This window comes from Ascidia mentula, chromosome 3 (genome assembly GCF_947561715.1).
Source record: "Ascidia mentula chromosome 3, kaAscMent1.1, whole genome shotgun sequence".
NCBI classification, from domain to species: Eukaryota; Metazoa; Chordata; class Ascidiacea; order Phlebobranchia; family Ascidiidae; genus Ascidia; species Ascidia mentula.
In genome coordinates this window covers 1,947,497-1,964,602 of record NC_138568.1, presented here as the reverse complement: position 1 = coordinate 1,964,602, position 17,106 = coordinate 1,947,497, and the positions used below count along the sequence as shown (strand labels likewise).

General features: G+C 39.6%; 3 protein-coding genes across 8 annotated transcripts in view; all 3 read left to right on the top strand.

Moving 5' to 3' along the window:
* The window catches only part of LOC145894912 (uncharacterized), a 425,937-nt gene that overhangs the window by 251,316 nt on the left and 157,515 nt on the right, over nt 1-17,106 (top strand). The window lies entirely within an intron of this gene.
* On the top strand, nt 109-10,413 carry LOC145894937 (uncharacterized). The gene is made up of 4 exons (XM_082983657.1): nt 109-1,219; nt 8,350-8,502; nt 8,906-9,059; nt 9,501-10,413. The coding sequence occupies exons 1-3, from the start codon at nt 1,058-1,060 to the stop codon at nt 8,933-8,935; spliced, it is 345 nt and encodes a 114-aa protein (XP_082839783.1). The 5' UTR covers nt 109-1,057; the 3' UTR covers nt 8,936-9,059; nt 9,501-10,413.
* On the top strand, nt 12,701-16,703 carry LOC145894929 (cleavage stimulation factor subunit 2-like). The gene is made up of 10 exons (XM_082983650.1): nt 12,701-12,986; nt 13,109-13,187; nt 13,447-13,615; nt 14,007-14,156; nt 14,280-14,399; nt 14,556-14,624; nt 14,779-14,894; nt 15,422-15,561; nt 15,869-16,134; nt 16,428-16,703. The coding sequence occupies exons 1-10, from the start codon at nt 12,926-12,928 to the stop codon at nt 16,542-16,544; spliced, it is 1,287 nt and encodes a 428-aa protein (XP_082839776.1). The 5' UTR covers nt 12,701-12,925; the 3' UTR covers nt 16,545-16,703.

Genomic DNA, 17,106 nt, shown 5'->3' with positions numbered 1-17,106 from the left:
ATTTGCTGAATTGGTCAAAACTGAGCATTTGGCAAAAGGCCTTAACCTTAGCAAATTGTTATATATTGGAAAAAAGTCACACATGAGATTTTTTCTGTCACATTGCAGTTGTGTATGGTGGGTATGTCCCAAATTGACAAAGACTCAAGTTTAGTGGTCATGAATGGACGCTTGACATGATAATCCTTGTGGTTTTATCGGTGCTTTTTTATGTATCACGTTTATTATTCACCAATCGACGTTTCTTAACGTTTTGGCTGTTATGCAGCAGCCTTCATCAGAAGGTATGAAATGTAAGTTAAGCAATGTGGACAAAGTTGAGGCACAGAAACAAAGAAAAAACGCTACAAAAGAAAAAGAAGTGAAAAAACGATAAGAAAGGGCGAATGACACACCTGCACTGTACAATTATCAGTAACCACACAGGTTATCATGGTTTTTGGAGTGCGCGATATTTAACGGCATAATTTCCTAGCAAGTGTCGGTACACCGGTGGAAACAGAGTTTGCTGTTTGTCATTGAGTGATGACAATATATTCGTCTGTGAAGTGTGCGTTACCAGTAGCTTGGCCTGTATGATGCGTGCAAGTATGTTGCTCAGACTGCGACTGATTACAGATATCTGAATTCTGCAAACACAGTTTGATAAACTTCCATAAATCAGCCACTGAATTTACAATTTGTTGCAATCACCATAATTATAATACGGCGTTAAATGATCGGTATTAAGTTAGAGCATTATATAAATTTCATAATACGCTATATCACAAAACTATCATTATACGCACTAATAAATATTTTCTCTGGAATATCACTTATTATTCAGCTTCACATGAATATTAAAATCAAGCTGACATTTGCAGAATCTATTCGGGTTCGTGTTCGTTTTGGCATATCCCCCAGTTTGTAGTTGAATCAGGTAATTGGTTTTTCACTAAGAATAGTTGGGGGACAGGTAATTAAGACAACTTCATTAATTTTAAGTTACGGTAAAATATTCATGGGAAAAATCAATAGTTGTATGCTTGTAACTAATTTGTATATGAAATAATTTCAGATGAAGTGGTTGAATCTTGTTCGGAACACAGTTGATGATGAAAGTGCATCTGCTATTGCTTCATGTATTCAGTGGATTGAGAATCTGTGTCTGGTTGGTTGTAAGATGACAAGTGGTGGAATCTGTAAGATTACAAATTCCATATCAAAACTTAAGAAACCAGTAAGTTGTATGTTAGACCAGTGGTTTCCAAACGTTTTAGGGTCACGACACACTTGGATGTTCTGGATTCGTAGTGCAATGCGTAGCATGGCATCCCTACTTTATATGCAGTCCGTGCACTGCGATGTTTTGTCGAGTTGGCGACTGAAGTTTTTCTCGACAATTTTCCCTGACCAATATGAGGGGTTGAAGGAATAAGCGCGTAAATTTTTGTACTCATTTTCCGATTGTTGAGAAGTTGCCTTGTCGAATAACCATAAAGTCATTGGCATTGCCCTCATGTGGTCGACACCAAGGTTTTTCAGGTAAAACCAAAGGATACAATGAAGCTTTCGGTGAAGCATTTTGATGCTCGGCACAGTTGTGGCATTTGCGACACGTATCCATGATGTCTTTGTCAATATTTGACCCTGTATCAGCTGTTTTTACCAATCGCTTCATCTTTTGCATTCCTCAGTGACTTTGATGCAACAACTTGGTAACTTCGGGTTGGAGTTTTGCAGGTATCACAACTCTGCAGCCGTACAGTAACCAACCATGACTGACGCTAAGGGAAACTGTAATCTGACTGTAACGACTGAGCGAACTTCCCTTGTCGAAATGTTAATTTTGCCAACCTTCTTGAATTTACCTCATGACCTCGGACAGAATCCGGTCTTTGGCCGTTTCTTTCATATTAGCTGTCACGTCTGCGGACTTCACTTGACTTAGTAGTAATCGCACATACCGTGTGCGTGTAAACGGCGGTTTCCTCCTCATTAAATGTGAGTTACTTTCCAGCTGGAAGACGACTGAAAGCGTCAGCATTATTGTGAATGTCGGAAGTTTTTCTGTACTCAATATCATAAGAGAACTGGTTGAGTAGCATCGCCCATCTTGCCAACGATTTGCTGCGAACGTTGGAACAGCCTTCGTCGGTCCGAAAATCGACGACAACGGTTTGTGGATAGTCATCAAAATAAATTTTTGGTTGAAAAGAAACTGAAAAAGCTTGCGAATGGCGAACACAATTGCCAAAGCTTCCTTCTGGATATGGCTGTATCTCCTCTGACATTCAGCCATTGTTTTTGAAATATTTCAATCGGGCCATTCACTTCCATCCGCCACGAAATAAAATTGCACTAATTTCTATACTGGATGCACCACATGCTATTTCAATCGGAAGGCTTGGATCAAAATGTATGAGATTATTGTCTGATGAAAGAAGATGTTTGAATTTCTTGAAAACTTCTTGTTCTTTCTTCTGCCACCTCCAATAACTGCCTTTTTCGTTGCCCGGTTCAACGGTTCTTCGACTTCTGAAAATTCCGGGGGTAGAAACATGCTGTAAAACTGAAGAGCACCCAAAAATGATCGGAGGGTCGACACAGTTTCAGGTGGGAGCATTTTTATGATACGTCGACCTTGCTTTTCTACCCTCTATGGTGAGAAGATGCCCAAGGTGCGAATTTGCATTTTTTCAACTGACAGCGTCTGACAGGTCTTTCTTGGTAAAATCGTAGCCTACTCCCAATTGTTGCATCAAATCACTTGGTTACGGCAGCGGTTGGCGGTGTGTGTCTAGTTGGGGATTAACCGTCACCGAGTAATCGCCACGCACTTTATCAGATGTCCGACCTGGTAATGAAGACTTCCTTACTGGAACTACCGGTGTTCCCCTGCTGACGTCCATTTTCTGATTCAAATTCCTGCTTCGTAACATTGGTTCAAATCGTCAAGCAGAGCAAACGGAACCGGCCTTGGCTTGTGATACACTGGAGTTGGGTTGTGCTTGAACTGCACCTCTAACTCGACGCCTTGTAAAGTTTCCAACCCTTCTTTAAACAAATTAGGAAAATCCATGCAAATTCTCTTGCATTCTTGTTGGACATCTTCATGCAATTCAATGCCAGACACCAACTTTATGGACAGCTTTCTTGTTCCATACAGAATGTTGTCCAGAAAAATCTTCAGTTCCTCAAAGGAATCTCTTCCCAGAATACTCTCAATTGTCAAGCCGTGTTAGGCAAAACGTAAGCACGCTCGTGATATCTTTATTTGGAACGTAAACCTTCAACCGGCATGAAATAATAATATTCAGGAGAAGACCGGAGGCAGATCGGTAAGCAACGCTAGTGACCTCAAGCTTCGGTCGTCCAACGATTTGAAGAAGTGAACAAGTAGAATTACAAGTTTTGGCACCGTTTTGCAGTTAACAGAGGTCACCAACCTCACACTTGAAATCTGGTTCTTCTGACGACACACAGCTTGCAGATGACCTTTGCGTTTGCAGAAATTACACCTCGAGTTTTTAATACGACAGGTCGATGCAAAATGTCCAGATTTCCCGCACCTGTGGCACTTTAACGATTCCTTTGGGGTATCCCGGAAAATTGAGCCTTGCCTCCTTTAAACTTCTTGACGGAGGAGTCCCTTTCAGGACCAAAAACTGTTTCAGTTTCCACAAAAACGAACTTCAGTTCGTCATTCTTGACCTTAAACAGAGCCTTTAACATTGTCTTGTTAATCACGGAACAAACGAATCTTGTCCGCAGTGCTTCGTCCAGTGGATCGTTGATAAAAGCAAAATCATAGGTGGCAGCATCTTCGCGAATTCTTGTATGGTTTCTCCTGGCTTCCACTCGAGAACTTGAACCACTCACGAACAATAAAACTTTTCCGTCCTAACATTTATCTTCTAATAAGCTTCAGCATTGCATTCATTTGCTCCTGGTGACGTCACTCCTGCGTGTCCATCTGCTTTTGTACATGTTCAAAAATTTTCTCTGTAGTTTTGTTACGTTCAGCAGTTAGGAGTAATTCAAAGTTATCCTCATCGCCAATGTTGTATTTTCAAATAGCACAAAATAATAGAATGATTCTAACGTGAAATGAGACTTGCCTTTCTAGCAGAAAATTTAATTATCCTTGCGAAATGAGTATTACACGGTGAAACTACGGCGCAAGCATCGAGTGTTCCAAGTGTTACGCAATTGCGTAAGCCAGGAAGCCACCGTTTGTGACGATTCGCACCAACACTGGCGTTAGTATTTTGCAATGCTCGACCACAATTAACCTTAGTGTACAGCGGATCTGTAATGGTCTAGTCTAGAACGTGCACCACCAAATACACATCGATGTTTTAGCAGCAGATAATTTGCGAAATATATATATAAAAAAACAGACGAAATACAAACTACTCGTTTAGCTACATTTATTTTGGTGCAATTTTGTCAAACAATTATAACTTTTGCAGAGTGCGTCTTCTGTATGGAAACTGTAACATAAATGAATAAACTTATAAGGTCGCGCTTTTACAAACGGTTGACGGGTTAATTGACCAACGGCACAACAAACGATTGTTTCATAAGCGGTCATCGCCGCGTGAATGCAGCGCGCGCGACCGAGAAACAAAGAAACAGCGGAGACGAACACTTGACCGTGGTGTTCGTTCCTGCGTAGCGGGAAATTAACCGCACTTACACACCCCACGAAACAATGTGCCAAAAAGCTGAGGGGGGTGTTCTGACACCTAAACACCCCCCCTAGATCCGCCACTGATTACACGCGTCTATGCTCAACGCTTGGCCCTAATATTAACCTTCATGCATGACTGATTGCTTAATGACGTGTCCTGGAACATTTCTACGTAGTAGGACAAGTTTAAAATATTTTTTTGAATTATAGCGGCCAGCAGAATTTCAATCCACGAGCCACAGGTTGCACAACCCTAGTTTAGATGAATGTTTTACTTTTACCCAAACTTCAAACAATGCATCTCCAGTGACACCTTCCATATTGCATCTCATGATACCAACACGCATAGTCGTAGCCAGAGGAAGGGGGTACAAGAGGCCCAGGCTCCCAAGCAAAATCTATCAGCTGGAAACCTCGTAAAAAAAACACAACTTCGTATTCAGTTAAATAATTTTTGGTCCCAATCATACTCAAGCATTATTTTATCAATTTTTGAAGCTCGTGCGTAAAAATTTGTTTGATCGACGTTTCTGTCGTCATGCAATCAATGTTCGTTAGGACAAAGTGCGTGAGTGTAAACAACACTGTAAATATAAGAAAGCACGAAAAACACAAAAGGGAAGGCGGAGGGGGTGTGGGAAGTAGCAAGTCGAAAATGCGCATCAACGTACAACCACACATCTCCACAAGAACACTGGACAATTAGAATCAAGCCTATGACGTTCCAGATTTTTTCTCTTTTGAGTGCTCGTGCACGAAACTTACAAATTTGGTGTATCGCAGAAGCTGCAACCCTTTCATTGTCGTAATTTAAAACAACCAAGAATGCAAACAATAGAGTAATTTAACTAGATAAATTAATTAAAATCTACGATGCCTTGGGAGCAGAGGCGTAAAGTTTTGCACATCACCGGGATGCGGCGAGTATTAATGCTAACCTTACAAGGTTGTTTGAACGCCATAATATTCAGGTTATAGGATCTTCAATGTTAACCATTTTTATGGCCGGCGAGCTATGTAATCTCCGACCGAAAAACTGGACAAAACAAAACGTGGTTTTAAATAAATGTTTTCGCGGCGAACTCGATAGTCAATTTTCTCTACACAAATGATAAATTCTTCCTTCCACGTGTGCGTCACAAACGTTTCGCTTGTTGCGTTATTGTAGATCGCCAATACGAGGCAAACGAAACTGCGTGTTAGGAACGTTTAAACAGCAGTGAAATGCGGCTTCATTTTTGCCGCGGTTCAAACCGACGAAAGCCGAAGTCTCGTACTCCACGCCAGTGCTAGGGAGTTTACCAGGCGTCGACACACTGGAAGTAAAAATGTCTGCTTTTTAACATTAAGCGCGAGTGCATTTATTCGTTAACCATCCGTTTGAACTTGTATATTTTATCTTTAAACTCGTTTTTCCCCAAATTCAGCTGTATTCCCTACATCAGTGTTTCCCAACCGGTGGTACGCGACGGCATTCCAGGTGGTACGCGAGCACCTTTCCGTAATTTGCGGATATAGTTCGAATTTAAAAAATCGTAGGTGATCTCAAAATGTTTGTTACTTCATCCCCTGGGTTACTTTGTAACACTCAACTAGGTGGTACGCGTCGAAATTGTTTTACCTCCAAGTGGTAATCAACCACATAAAGGTTGGGAATTACTGCGCTACATGTGGCGACAACGCTGTATCGCGGTTGGCCACGTCGCGTTTGTGTTCCTTTTGCGTTGTTCGTCGAGCGCGGCCAGTCTCGTCAATGTATACGCCGTCGCAGTCAGCACAGAGTATGCGGTCACACCTCCAGCATCGAACCCATCTCCTGTACGATCTTGGGATGCGAAACCAAAGCACGCTGTATAACAGGCGGGCGTTCAAACACCTGGAAGCCTTGCAAAATATTTTACAACACAACCACACCCTCCGTCATCTTTAGGCGAGAAATCTTGGTTTCGCCACAGAAACGGACGAGGGTGGCCATTCGCTAAAATCGCACTCTGCACATTACCAACCTCCTGTTTTTAGCCTCTTCAAACTAAGGTTTCCGCTCTTGTATACAGTACACGCACTAAAGCACGATTGTGGGCGATGGGGTTTGCGAACCAAAACAACAGATACCTGTCGGAATGAGTCGGTTACCAGTTTACACCTGTGCCCAAACGCCCCCGGTTCTTGCTTTAAGTGGAAATATCAAAAAATGATATCACCCTGACGTATCATTATAAACTCCTGGTGACGTCACTCCTGTGCGTCCATCTGCTTTTGTACATGTTCAGAAATTTTCTCTATAGTTTTGTTACGTTCAGCAGTTAGAAGTAATTCAAAGGTCTCCTCATCGCCAAAGTTGTATTTTCAAATAGCACAAAATAATGCGCATCACCGAAAATGCGCATCAACCACACATCTCCACAAGAACACTGGACAATTAGAGTCAAGCCTATGACGTTCCAGATTTTTTCTCTTTCAATTGCTCGTGCACGATACTTACAAATTTAGTGTATCGCAGAAGCTGCAACACTTTCATTGACGTTAATTAAAATAAACAGAATCTAAACAATGGCGTAATTCAAAAACAAGAAAATCTGTGATGCCTTGGGAATTTACCAGGTGCCGATAAACTGGAGGAAAAAATGTCTGCTTTTTAACATTCAGTGCCAATTCATGTACATTTATTCGATAAACATCCGTTTCAAATAATCTTTATTTTATCCAAAACTGTCGTTTCTCCAAAATTCACCTGTATCCGCCACAAGTTGCGACAACGCTGTAACCGCGGTTGGCCACGTTGCGTTTGTGTTTCTTTTACGTTGTTCGTCGGGCGCGGCCAGTCTCGTCAATGTATACGCCGTCGCAATCATGTACGATCTTTAGGATGTGAAAGCAAAGCACGCGGTCTGACAGGCGGGTGTTCAAACACCTGGAGGCCTTGCAAAATATACAACAACACAACCACATCCTTCGTCACCTTAAGGCGAGGAATCTTGGTTTCGCCACAGAAACGAACCAGTGTGGCCATTCACCAAAATCGCATTCTGGACATTACCAACATCCTGTTTTTGAGCCTCTTCCTCTGAAACTAAGGTTTCCGCTCTTGTATACAATGCACTACAGCACGCTTGTGGGCGATGGGGTTCGCGAACCCAAATGACAAATACCTTTCGGAATAAGTCGGTTACCAGTATACGTTTGTTCGGAGAGGCCCCCAGTTCTCTCTTTAAATTGAACTATCAAAAAAGTGACATCACCCCGACTTATTTACGTTCCATTGTGAACTGGATACTCGTTTTAATGGAATTCAGTTGTTGAAGCAGAGATTCCACGTCCACTCGACTCCATATTTAAGCATTATCTTCCAAACTAAAAGCAAGAAACCCATGGTTCACGTGCCATCGCAAAACACTCTTTCTAAGGTTTTAGTAAGATAACGCAATCACACAAATAAGCAATTGTAAAACTCTGCTTTTCGTAAAAAATATGTACAAGCAATGAAGCAATTATGATTAGTAAGTTCCAGACAGTAATGTACAAATAATGGAATGATCTATGTCTGGCTAGTTGGCTGCACAGATGAGACCCAATAGGTCGATGTTTTTAATATTTTACCAGCAATTAGATTTGTTCTAAACATTTAATGTCACATTTGTCTGAACTAATTTCCTAATTCAAGCTTTTATTTCCAGATAAGGAAGTTGAATCTTGACTTGAATGACATACATGGTGATGCGGCAGAAACCTTACTCAAGTGTGTTCACAATATACAAGATGAACTTAGAGTCAATCGTGGAGACATAGATGACGACTTCAAAGGGAAATTTCAGAACCTGCCAGACCCTGTAAGTATGAAAACTATTTGTTCCACGTACAAACTGTCATTGCTTTTTGATACTAACACGATAATAATATGTTTACCTCATGGGTTGTCTTGTATTAAGGCTTGTGTCATGTGCAAGCCTCGGGTTGCCACCACTGGGTTAATATAAAGAAGTCGACATCACCCAATACCTACCATGTATTTTCAGTTTATGTGACTTAAGATTTAAAATAAAATCACACAAACAAACTCAACTGAATAGAAGTATTTTATTATGTTTGAGTGGATGTTGCGTTTATGGAAATAAGTACACGTCATAAAGTATTTGCTTCATGAAATAATATTAAATCACAACAAAACTTTCATCAACACTACTGTTATTATAGTTAAACGATGTATTAAATAACCAATCCGTTGCATTGTAGAAGCCAAAGTTAACTGTTCTTGATTGGTGAAAGATGCATCTCTAACTCCTACTCTCCACTTCAATCCATCACTTATACTTGGGTTTAACAAATGCAAGTAAATATGATTGATCGATTGGAATTATTTTGTGGAGATCAACTCCCTCCTAAACCGGTAAGAAGTTTTCTTAATGACGTTTTCAATAACGTGAAGTTTGATAAAACGTTTCAATATTTCCAGTTCGCTTGTTGGTTGTGAACCATCGACTTTAAAACCCCTAAAATCTCTTGCTCCACCTACTGGCGTATTTCCTGCAAACGTTACACCACAAGGTGGTGCATCAGAGTTAGTCTCGTTTGTATGTTTAGGAAACCATTGTTTGGTTAAGGGCCACGTCAGACGATTTATTTCAACAATCTTAACTGAGTTATAGTACCAGAAGCGTTTTAACATTTTAATTTTAAATTTACTGAAAGTTTCATGTATTTGCGACATTTTTTTATAGTCGTCGGTTGTGCCATTCCACACTAAAGTTCAGTGTTTCTCGTCGATATCTTGCTAAGATAGAAATGCGCTGAGCTCTGTTGAACGACAAGTAACAATATATTACTTCAGGCTGTTTGCTGTCAGAATCAACAGGGATTTCTGTCACTTCTCACCAATAAACCTCTCTACTTCATGTCACGAAGACGAAACATTCTCAAATGCTTTGTAAATAGTCTTCACATTTTTTTGTGCTTTATCCAACTTCTGTGTGTTATTTGTATTTACAATGTACGTATCAATACCGTTTGTCTCCATAACTCTCATTTTTACTTCTTTGCCAAACATATAAATGCGTCTCTATGTATCTGGTTTCGTTGAAATTGTCGCCAAGTTTTACTGTTTGTGTTGCTTACAATCAAGGACGTCTTTGAAACACGAATATTTTTGTCTCCTGCTCTGAGTTTCGTCTCAACTTCTCTCTTGTGTAAATCGGTCAACAGAGGTTTATCGTACAAAGTTATCCGCCTTCATAACAATTTTCAACGACAGATTTTGTGACAATACTTTTACTTCCGCACTAAACATTACTTTCAACATTTACGTGCGACTTATATTAATTTTAGACTGATTGCAATCGAGTATTTCCACATTACATTGTTTTCTGATACATTATGTCGTGAATTCTTGCAACCCTTTGTTGGTTTTTGAACGAAGATTTTTTTATGTTCGTAACTAAAATGTTTGATGACGAGAACAACCGATCTTCCACCAACTACGGTTCGGTTTTATCGGCGCACGTTTTTATATTTACTTCAAACAAATCTGTATCTATCTATGGGTTTGATGAAGTTATAACGGTTGGAAGTGGAAGGTTTATGTTGTAAATATTTGAACATTGAATGTTGGTTTTTGTGCAATTGTTTTTGTGAATCATTGCTGCCTGATGTCGCCACCCAGCGTTTAACCGTTGCTGTCAATTACATATGGGGAATCCCCGACATATGTTGCACTTGTTTTTTTTCAATACAAAGTGCTTACGGTTGGGAAGTGATATTTGTAAAGGCATCTGTTAAGTTGTATTGAAAGGTGGGTTACATTGTGCAGCTAGCACCGGGATACGACCGACATTCATTAGGTTTGTTTTTCAATGTTTAAGTGTTGATTTGCCCGATGTCACCCAATACATTTTTCTTTAAACTCTTTTTACCACAGCGATCGAAACCAGGTTATCCTGGCTTTCTGCTTGATAAACTTGACTGACGTCACCCAGCATTAGTTTTACCCGATGTATTTTTTAGCACGACATCTAGTGTAAGTTTATGGAAAGATATTTTTCCTCATAAAAATGACAACACATAAAATTGAAGAAAAAACGAATTTGCGTTGTAGGAATTCAATAAACAACAAATCCCACCAGCGGAAAAGGTGACAAAAATATTCAGCCACAAGGTGGTACAAGAGGGTCTGGGTCTACAATATTTTAACATAATGTTCCTCTGTTTGAAGGAAGAAACAAGCTTGCTTCTGCATGATCATAATTTTGTCAACGTCATCAGCAACTATATAGTTTACTGATCACACTCTGTTCGGTTCAGGTCGGCTCCAGGAACATAACAATATGTATTGGTGATAAATTCGTTGCAACATCAACTCTACAGTAGGTGTGTTGGGTTTACTTGTAGCGTGAAGGTGTGTAGAGTTCTGATACATAATATAGGTGTAATAAACGTTACCACAAGCCGTGAAATATTTTGCAAGTAACCTTCAACTGAAAGTGCTGAAGTTTCAAAGGTTTTGTTCAACATGAAAACCTTAACTGTTCCTAAGGACCTGCGCACTGGGGCGATCCTGTCAATCATGCCTTTGTATAAAACATTACCACTTCCTAAGGTTATTTATTACAACAGTATCACCAAGGATAGGGGGTGAAATGTTTCAGTGTCTCTGGTACTTTCCGGGAATAAAACTAGGAACAATTGGAGTTGGCTACAAATACTGCCTTTGGTTGTGTGTGTTGTGTTGTATACTTTGTAGCGTGAAAGCGGTAATAGATTAAAAACTTCTTTATAGTTGTAGTCGCAAGGTGTGTTGAAAAAATTAAAGGTGGGTGTGAAACTTAAAACTTGTGGTGAAATTTTTGAGTTCCCCTCGTGCTTTCCGCCGCCTTCGGAATCTTCTTCGATCGACGGAGGAAAATTGTTGAGAACTACTTTTATGGTGGCAGAAAGTCCAAACATAAAATTTAATATTCCTCTGAAGTCCACGGTAAAGAAGTAGTTTTACCAACATCGTGTGTGACGCAGTTAGAAAGTTTGCGTTTCATAACCAATGTTTTTTATACGTAAACTTTGAAGTCTATCAAAGGTACAAGAATGTAAGACTTCACTAAGGAAACGGATGGTTGTGTATTTTTGGCCTGCACTGGTTTGCAAAATATGAGCGTGAATAGGAATATGGGTTTTCAATTCAATTATTGGTTTAGAGTTAGTAATTGGTAGAGGTATAAATGAAGCTTACCCTTGTTAGAGAGTTAATACCAGCAATAGAATTTATAGTAACTAGTGACCAGTCTACAACCATACAAAACCAATAAAGTCGTTTTACAGTGCTGCCCGGTCAGACCCTTTTCGTTGCGATATATTTTATAGGTCTTTAAAAACTCAATGGTAATGTGATCTAAATGCTCTAAGCCTAATCTACGCCAATTTTTAAAAAAATCTATGGCCCGGAACATTATTAAATTGGTACTTCTATGCAGAGCCGCAAATGCTCGCAGTGTACGCTTTGACGAACGGAAAATACTGCTACACCGGGTCACGAAGTTTTTACCAAACCTGATCTACATATAAGTATGTGTAAAACAGAGATCTCTGCAAATTTTAATGATTAGGCGTGAACAGGACCACCGCCTGTTATTTTTGTTTATAAATTTGAGTTAAAATACTACACAAAATCGTAGCTTTAATATTCGCACAGATTTCTGTGTTACGTAGGCTTATATGTGGATCAAGTTTGGAAAAAACTTTGTGACCCGGTGTAAAAGTATCTTCCTTGACGACCAATGCTGGGATTCACACAGCGTGACCGCGGTCAAACCCATTTCGTTGCGATATACTTTATAGGTGTTTTAAGATTGCAATTACATAAGTATAGATATTGTTTTATAAATATTGGAGATCTTGTTGATTAATTTTGTTACGAGTTAATTTATAATTTGTATGAACACAATCGTCGTGTTCACTCATGCGTGAAATAATTTCGCTTTTAACCAATTTTCATTTCGCCGAAATAACGCTGTTGCTGCGGCGTGTGTATGCAAATGCAGGTGCTTCGTTTTATTAGATTGGGTGAAATTATGACTTTATAATAAAATTTCAGCTTAAAGAAACGCGCACCTAATATTTGACTGCCATGTATATGTCATTAACTACTGACTAGTACTTCGTATGAGAAATTGCCAGTTTCCACCAAACCAATAGTCACGATCAGCAGGAAAGTGTGCGTTTACTTTGTTTATTTTGTACTTTATAAGACTCGAATGACAGAAAACGATAATGTTTGGCTTAAGAGACCGTGATCCCGTCGACTACGAAAGATCTGTCCGATCCGTATTTGGTAAGTATTGTGGACTCCTTGTATAATATACATCATATAGGTATATCTTATGTTTATGCATTTTTCATCAGTTGGTTATGTCTGTTTTTTACAGTAATAGTTCGTCATAAAATTGTTTTCAGTTGGAAATATACCTTATGAGTCAACGGAAGAGGAGCTGAAAGACATTTTTAATGAAGTTGGCAACGTCATTAGTTTTCGGTATGTGCTTTTGTATGGTGTGACTGCAGGCATTTGCGAGTATAGTCAGACTCATCAATTTATGTTATTATTGTATAAGCTGCTGCATACAGATGGCAACTGTTTCGACCTTTAAGGTCTCATCAACGCAGCTGGTGTGACTATCAGACGACTTTGCTGACGCAGCTGACCAAATGGCCAAGCAATGACTTCCGTATGCAGCTTGCACATTTCATATTGTTGACCCCACTTTGCTTATTATAGGTTTATGTTAATGTAGCCTCGTATTTGACCGAGAGTCTGGCAAGCCTAAGGGATATGGATTTGCTGAGTATCAAGATCAGGAGACTGCCATGAGTGCGATGAGAAATCTTAATGGAAGGGAGTTACACGGTCGATCACTGAGAGTTGATCATGCAACAAGTGAAAAGAACCGCAATAACTTTCAGGTATGGGTAATTGCTGTTAATCTGAGTGTTGATGTACACTGTACTCTTTGCAAACGTATTTTTGGCAACATTAACCCAATGTCTGGTCATACACTGGTGCTGATTGTCTTTTTGTAGTCTCAGGAACATATTACCTAACCTTGTTTTGTATTTGGACTGTTTTTGTCCAGATGTGTAGCTATATAATGCATTGGTTCTTGTCATTTTCAATTTCCATGCACATTGAATAACAATTTCGACCAAAAATTGTTTTGGAGAAAAAGGGCAAATAACCAGTGATGTCAGTCTTTTTTAATTTATGCCAGGAGAGGAGTCTGTTTAAATTGTAGTGTGTCTAGCAGCAAACGTAGAACAATATTTATGATGTCCAATCATTGTGTTTTGTTTACAGGAAGAAGTAAACCACTTCAGGGCCATGGGTCCCCCAGTGGAGTCGGAATACGGGGAACCAACTCCATCTCAAGATGCCCCAGAAGCTATCAGCAAAGCTGTTGCAAGCCTCCCCCCTGAACAAATGTTTGAGCTCATGAAACAAATGAAGGCAAGAGAGTTTTGATGTTGATTTTTATTCAGAATTAATCTTTGGATTTATGTTTTAAAACAACTGCAACAACTTCATTGAAATATTGGCGTTTAGCTAATCTGTGCTTTTGAACTATTGTAGCAATGCATTCAAAACAACCCAGTAGAGGCCAGAAACATGCTGCTTCAAAACCCACAACTGGCATATGCTTTGTTGCAAGCTCAAGTTGTTATGAGGATTGTGGATCCAGAAATTGCCATGGTAACGAAACAGCTATAATAAAATAATCAAAAGAAAGAACTAAATATTTTGTTGAAATTGAAAATTATATTATAATGTTGAAACAATGAAAAAAATATTTGAATATTGTGCATTTATTTTTTTTTTTTTGCCTACTAATACTACTTCTACATGTAGAAAATGCTGCACAGACAAAATCCAGTTCAACCTCTCATTCCAGCGTCTGAAGGTCCTCGTCCAGAATCCGTAAGCAAATTTTTGTCTCCAAAGTTTTGTGTTTGATTTTAAGAAATGTATTTTGTCTTACGCAATGGAAGAAATGTATTTGTCATTATCGTTATCCGCAGCTAATTTATATGATATGCTTCATAAATTGATCCAGTTGTTGTAATGATTGTAGGACGCAAGGCCCAATGGCAGTCCACTGCCTGGGCTCGGAGGTGGCCGGGATGGTGAACGCATTAGAGAGCCCCCACCTGGTAGGGGACACCCAATGGAAGTTGGTCCAGGAGATAGGTGGGAATTAAACTGTTTAATCTGGTGGTGATACTATGCATCTGATGCAAAGGATGTTCCATAGCCTATTAAGTTGGACATAGAAGGGCATTATTTGGCCTGAGAAATATGTACTCTTGTTTACTATGGTATCTTTTTGATATTTTTTATAAACAAGAACGTAGGAGTGGGCAACTTTTTCCGCTTGTGGGCCAAAAAGTATCAAAAATTTGGGATTGGACCACATGAGTAAATTGGACCACATGAGTAAATGTGTACAAAGAGATTTTACACAACAATTTATAAACTAACAGACTTGCAATCATTAATGCTTAAATGCTGTAACTGAAAAGCATACAAAAAAAGTTGCATGGACACTGGTTAACTATTGGTTGTATTCAGTCTGGCAAACATAAAATTGACAATGGAAAATGTTTACTTGCAGAAAATATTTTGCCTGTGTTGAAACACCCTTGTTTTGTAAAGTTTTCAATTGTTGTCAAAAACATGCTATGATGTTTAAAACTAATAACCATTTTACAATTCAGAGGTCCAAGAAGAATGGAGGTGGACATGCGAGTTATAGAAAGAGTGCCCGTGGATCATGGTATGGGCGACCCGATGGATCGTCACAGACCACCACATATGGATGAAGGTTTTGGTCGGGCTTTTCCACCCAATCCAAGGGGTAGAATGACCACATTCTTACATGGAGATTAGTTGTGAAAATCAATTAGTTCTTGTCTTCATTTGTTTAAGAAATGCAAAGGTCAAAAATGCACAGACAAATTTTGCGCTACCTTTGTCCAATTAGTGTTTCCAAAGCAATGTGTTTTTACACTAAAATGGGCCACTGACTGGAAATCATGAATATAATTATTTTCTGGTGCATTTCACAAGTACTTTGCTGACTACTGTGACACTTTCACCAAGAGGGTGTCTGCAGGCCTTACAGTTTGTAACACATTCTGTTAACTTGTAATTGTTGCCACTAGATGAGCGGGGCTTTCCCGATCGTGGGCCCCCAGAACGCGGTAACTCACATGAGCGGGGGCGTTCATCTCTGGAACGAGGATTGTCTCCGAGAGATCATCCGATGGATCGTGGAGGAAGACCTCCGATGGATCGTCCTGGAATGGGTGGGGATCCTGCTCGACATCCTCCTCCACCTCCTGAAAGAAGCGATCCAAGAAGAGGAAGACCTCCTCCTGCTCAGGAGGACACCCCTATGGATCCATCTGCAGAGCAGGATCAGGAAAAGGTTCGTTGTTGCATTGTGATACAAATCGGAAGTTTGATTATTGTGGAAGTGAATAGTGAATGTATGGTTTATATTCTTTGCATCAACTGAAGTTCTGTATTTGTATATGTACAAAAAAGTCAGCCCACAAACAATCTTAGACACATGCCCAAATCTTAAAACAACTTTGGTCAAATTGTGAATAAAATGTGTAGTTTTGTGGTCAATGTTTTCGTTCACTTTTAACACTTAAAAAGTCAATCAAATATATATTAGGATAAAAGGTAAAAACTTTTGCCATCATGTGTTTCCAGGCCGCTCTGATCATGCAAGTCCTCCAGTTAACACCAGAACAAATCCGGATGCTCCCTGATGAGCAGAGGCGCAGCATCCTTGCTCTCAAAGATCAGTTGCAAGGAGGAAGGCCATGAAGACCGTTGCCACAAAAACATTCTTTCTTTTTAAGAAAACTGCCAGTTTCAGATGTAGTTGTCGTGGATGCGACGGATTTGGTTCCAATAACATGTTGGTGCCAATTAAAACGTATCAACTGTTTGTACAAAAACGATTCGCTAATAAACACTTTGTTGGTCGTATTTACTGCTTCGTGCGCCATCGCATATGCATGTAGTGGCGTGCCGAATTAATCTTTTTCTGCACGTTGGCTTTCGTGCTACAACATGCATTTGCGACAACGTTGGTGTCAGACTCCATATCTAAAATAACGGAAATCAGTTCTAAATTCACATTTTAATTTGTGAGCAATGGAGCTAATAATGATTTTAGTGAGCTGTAGACAGGGTCGCTATTTCGAGCTACCGTCTTGCCAGCTAAATAGCCAACATTTACTTCCGGGGTAAAATTTATTGGAAAAACTCTAACATTCGTTAGGTGGAAATCAGGATTCGGGGAAATTTTTTTTTGTACTTCTTCTGACGACCAGTACATTCTGTACAATACGTCATATCATTCTGTGTAACATAAGTCGAGCGC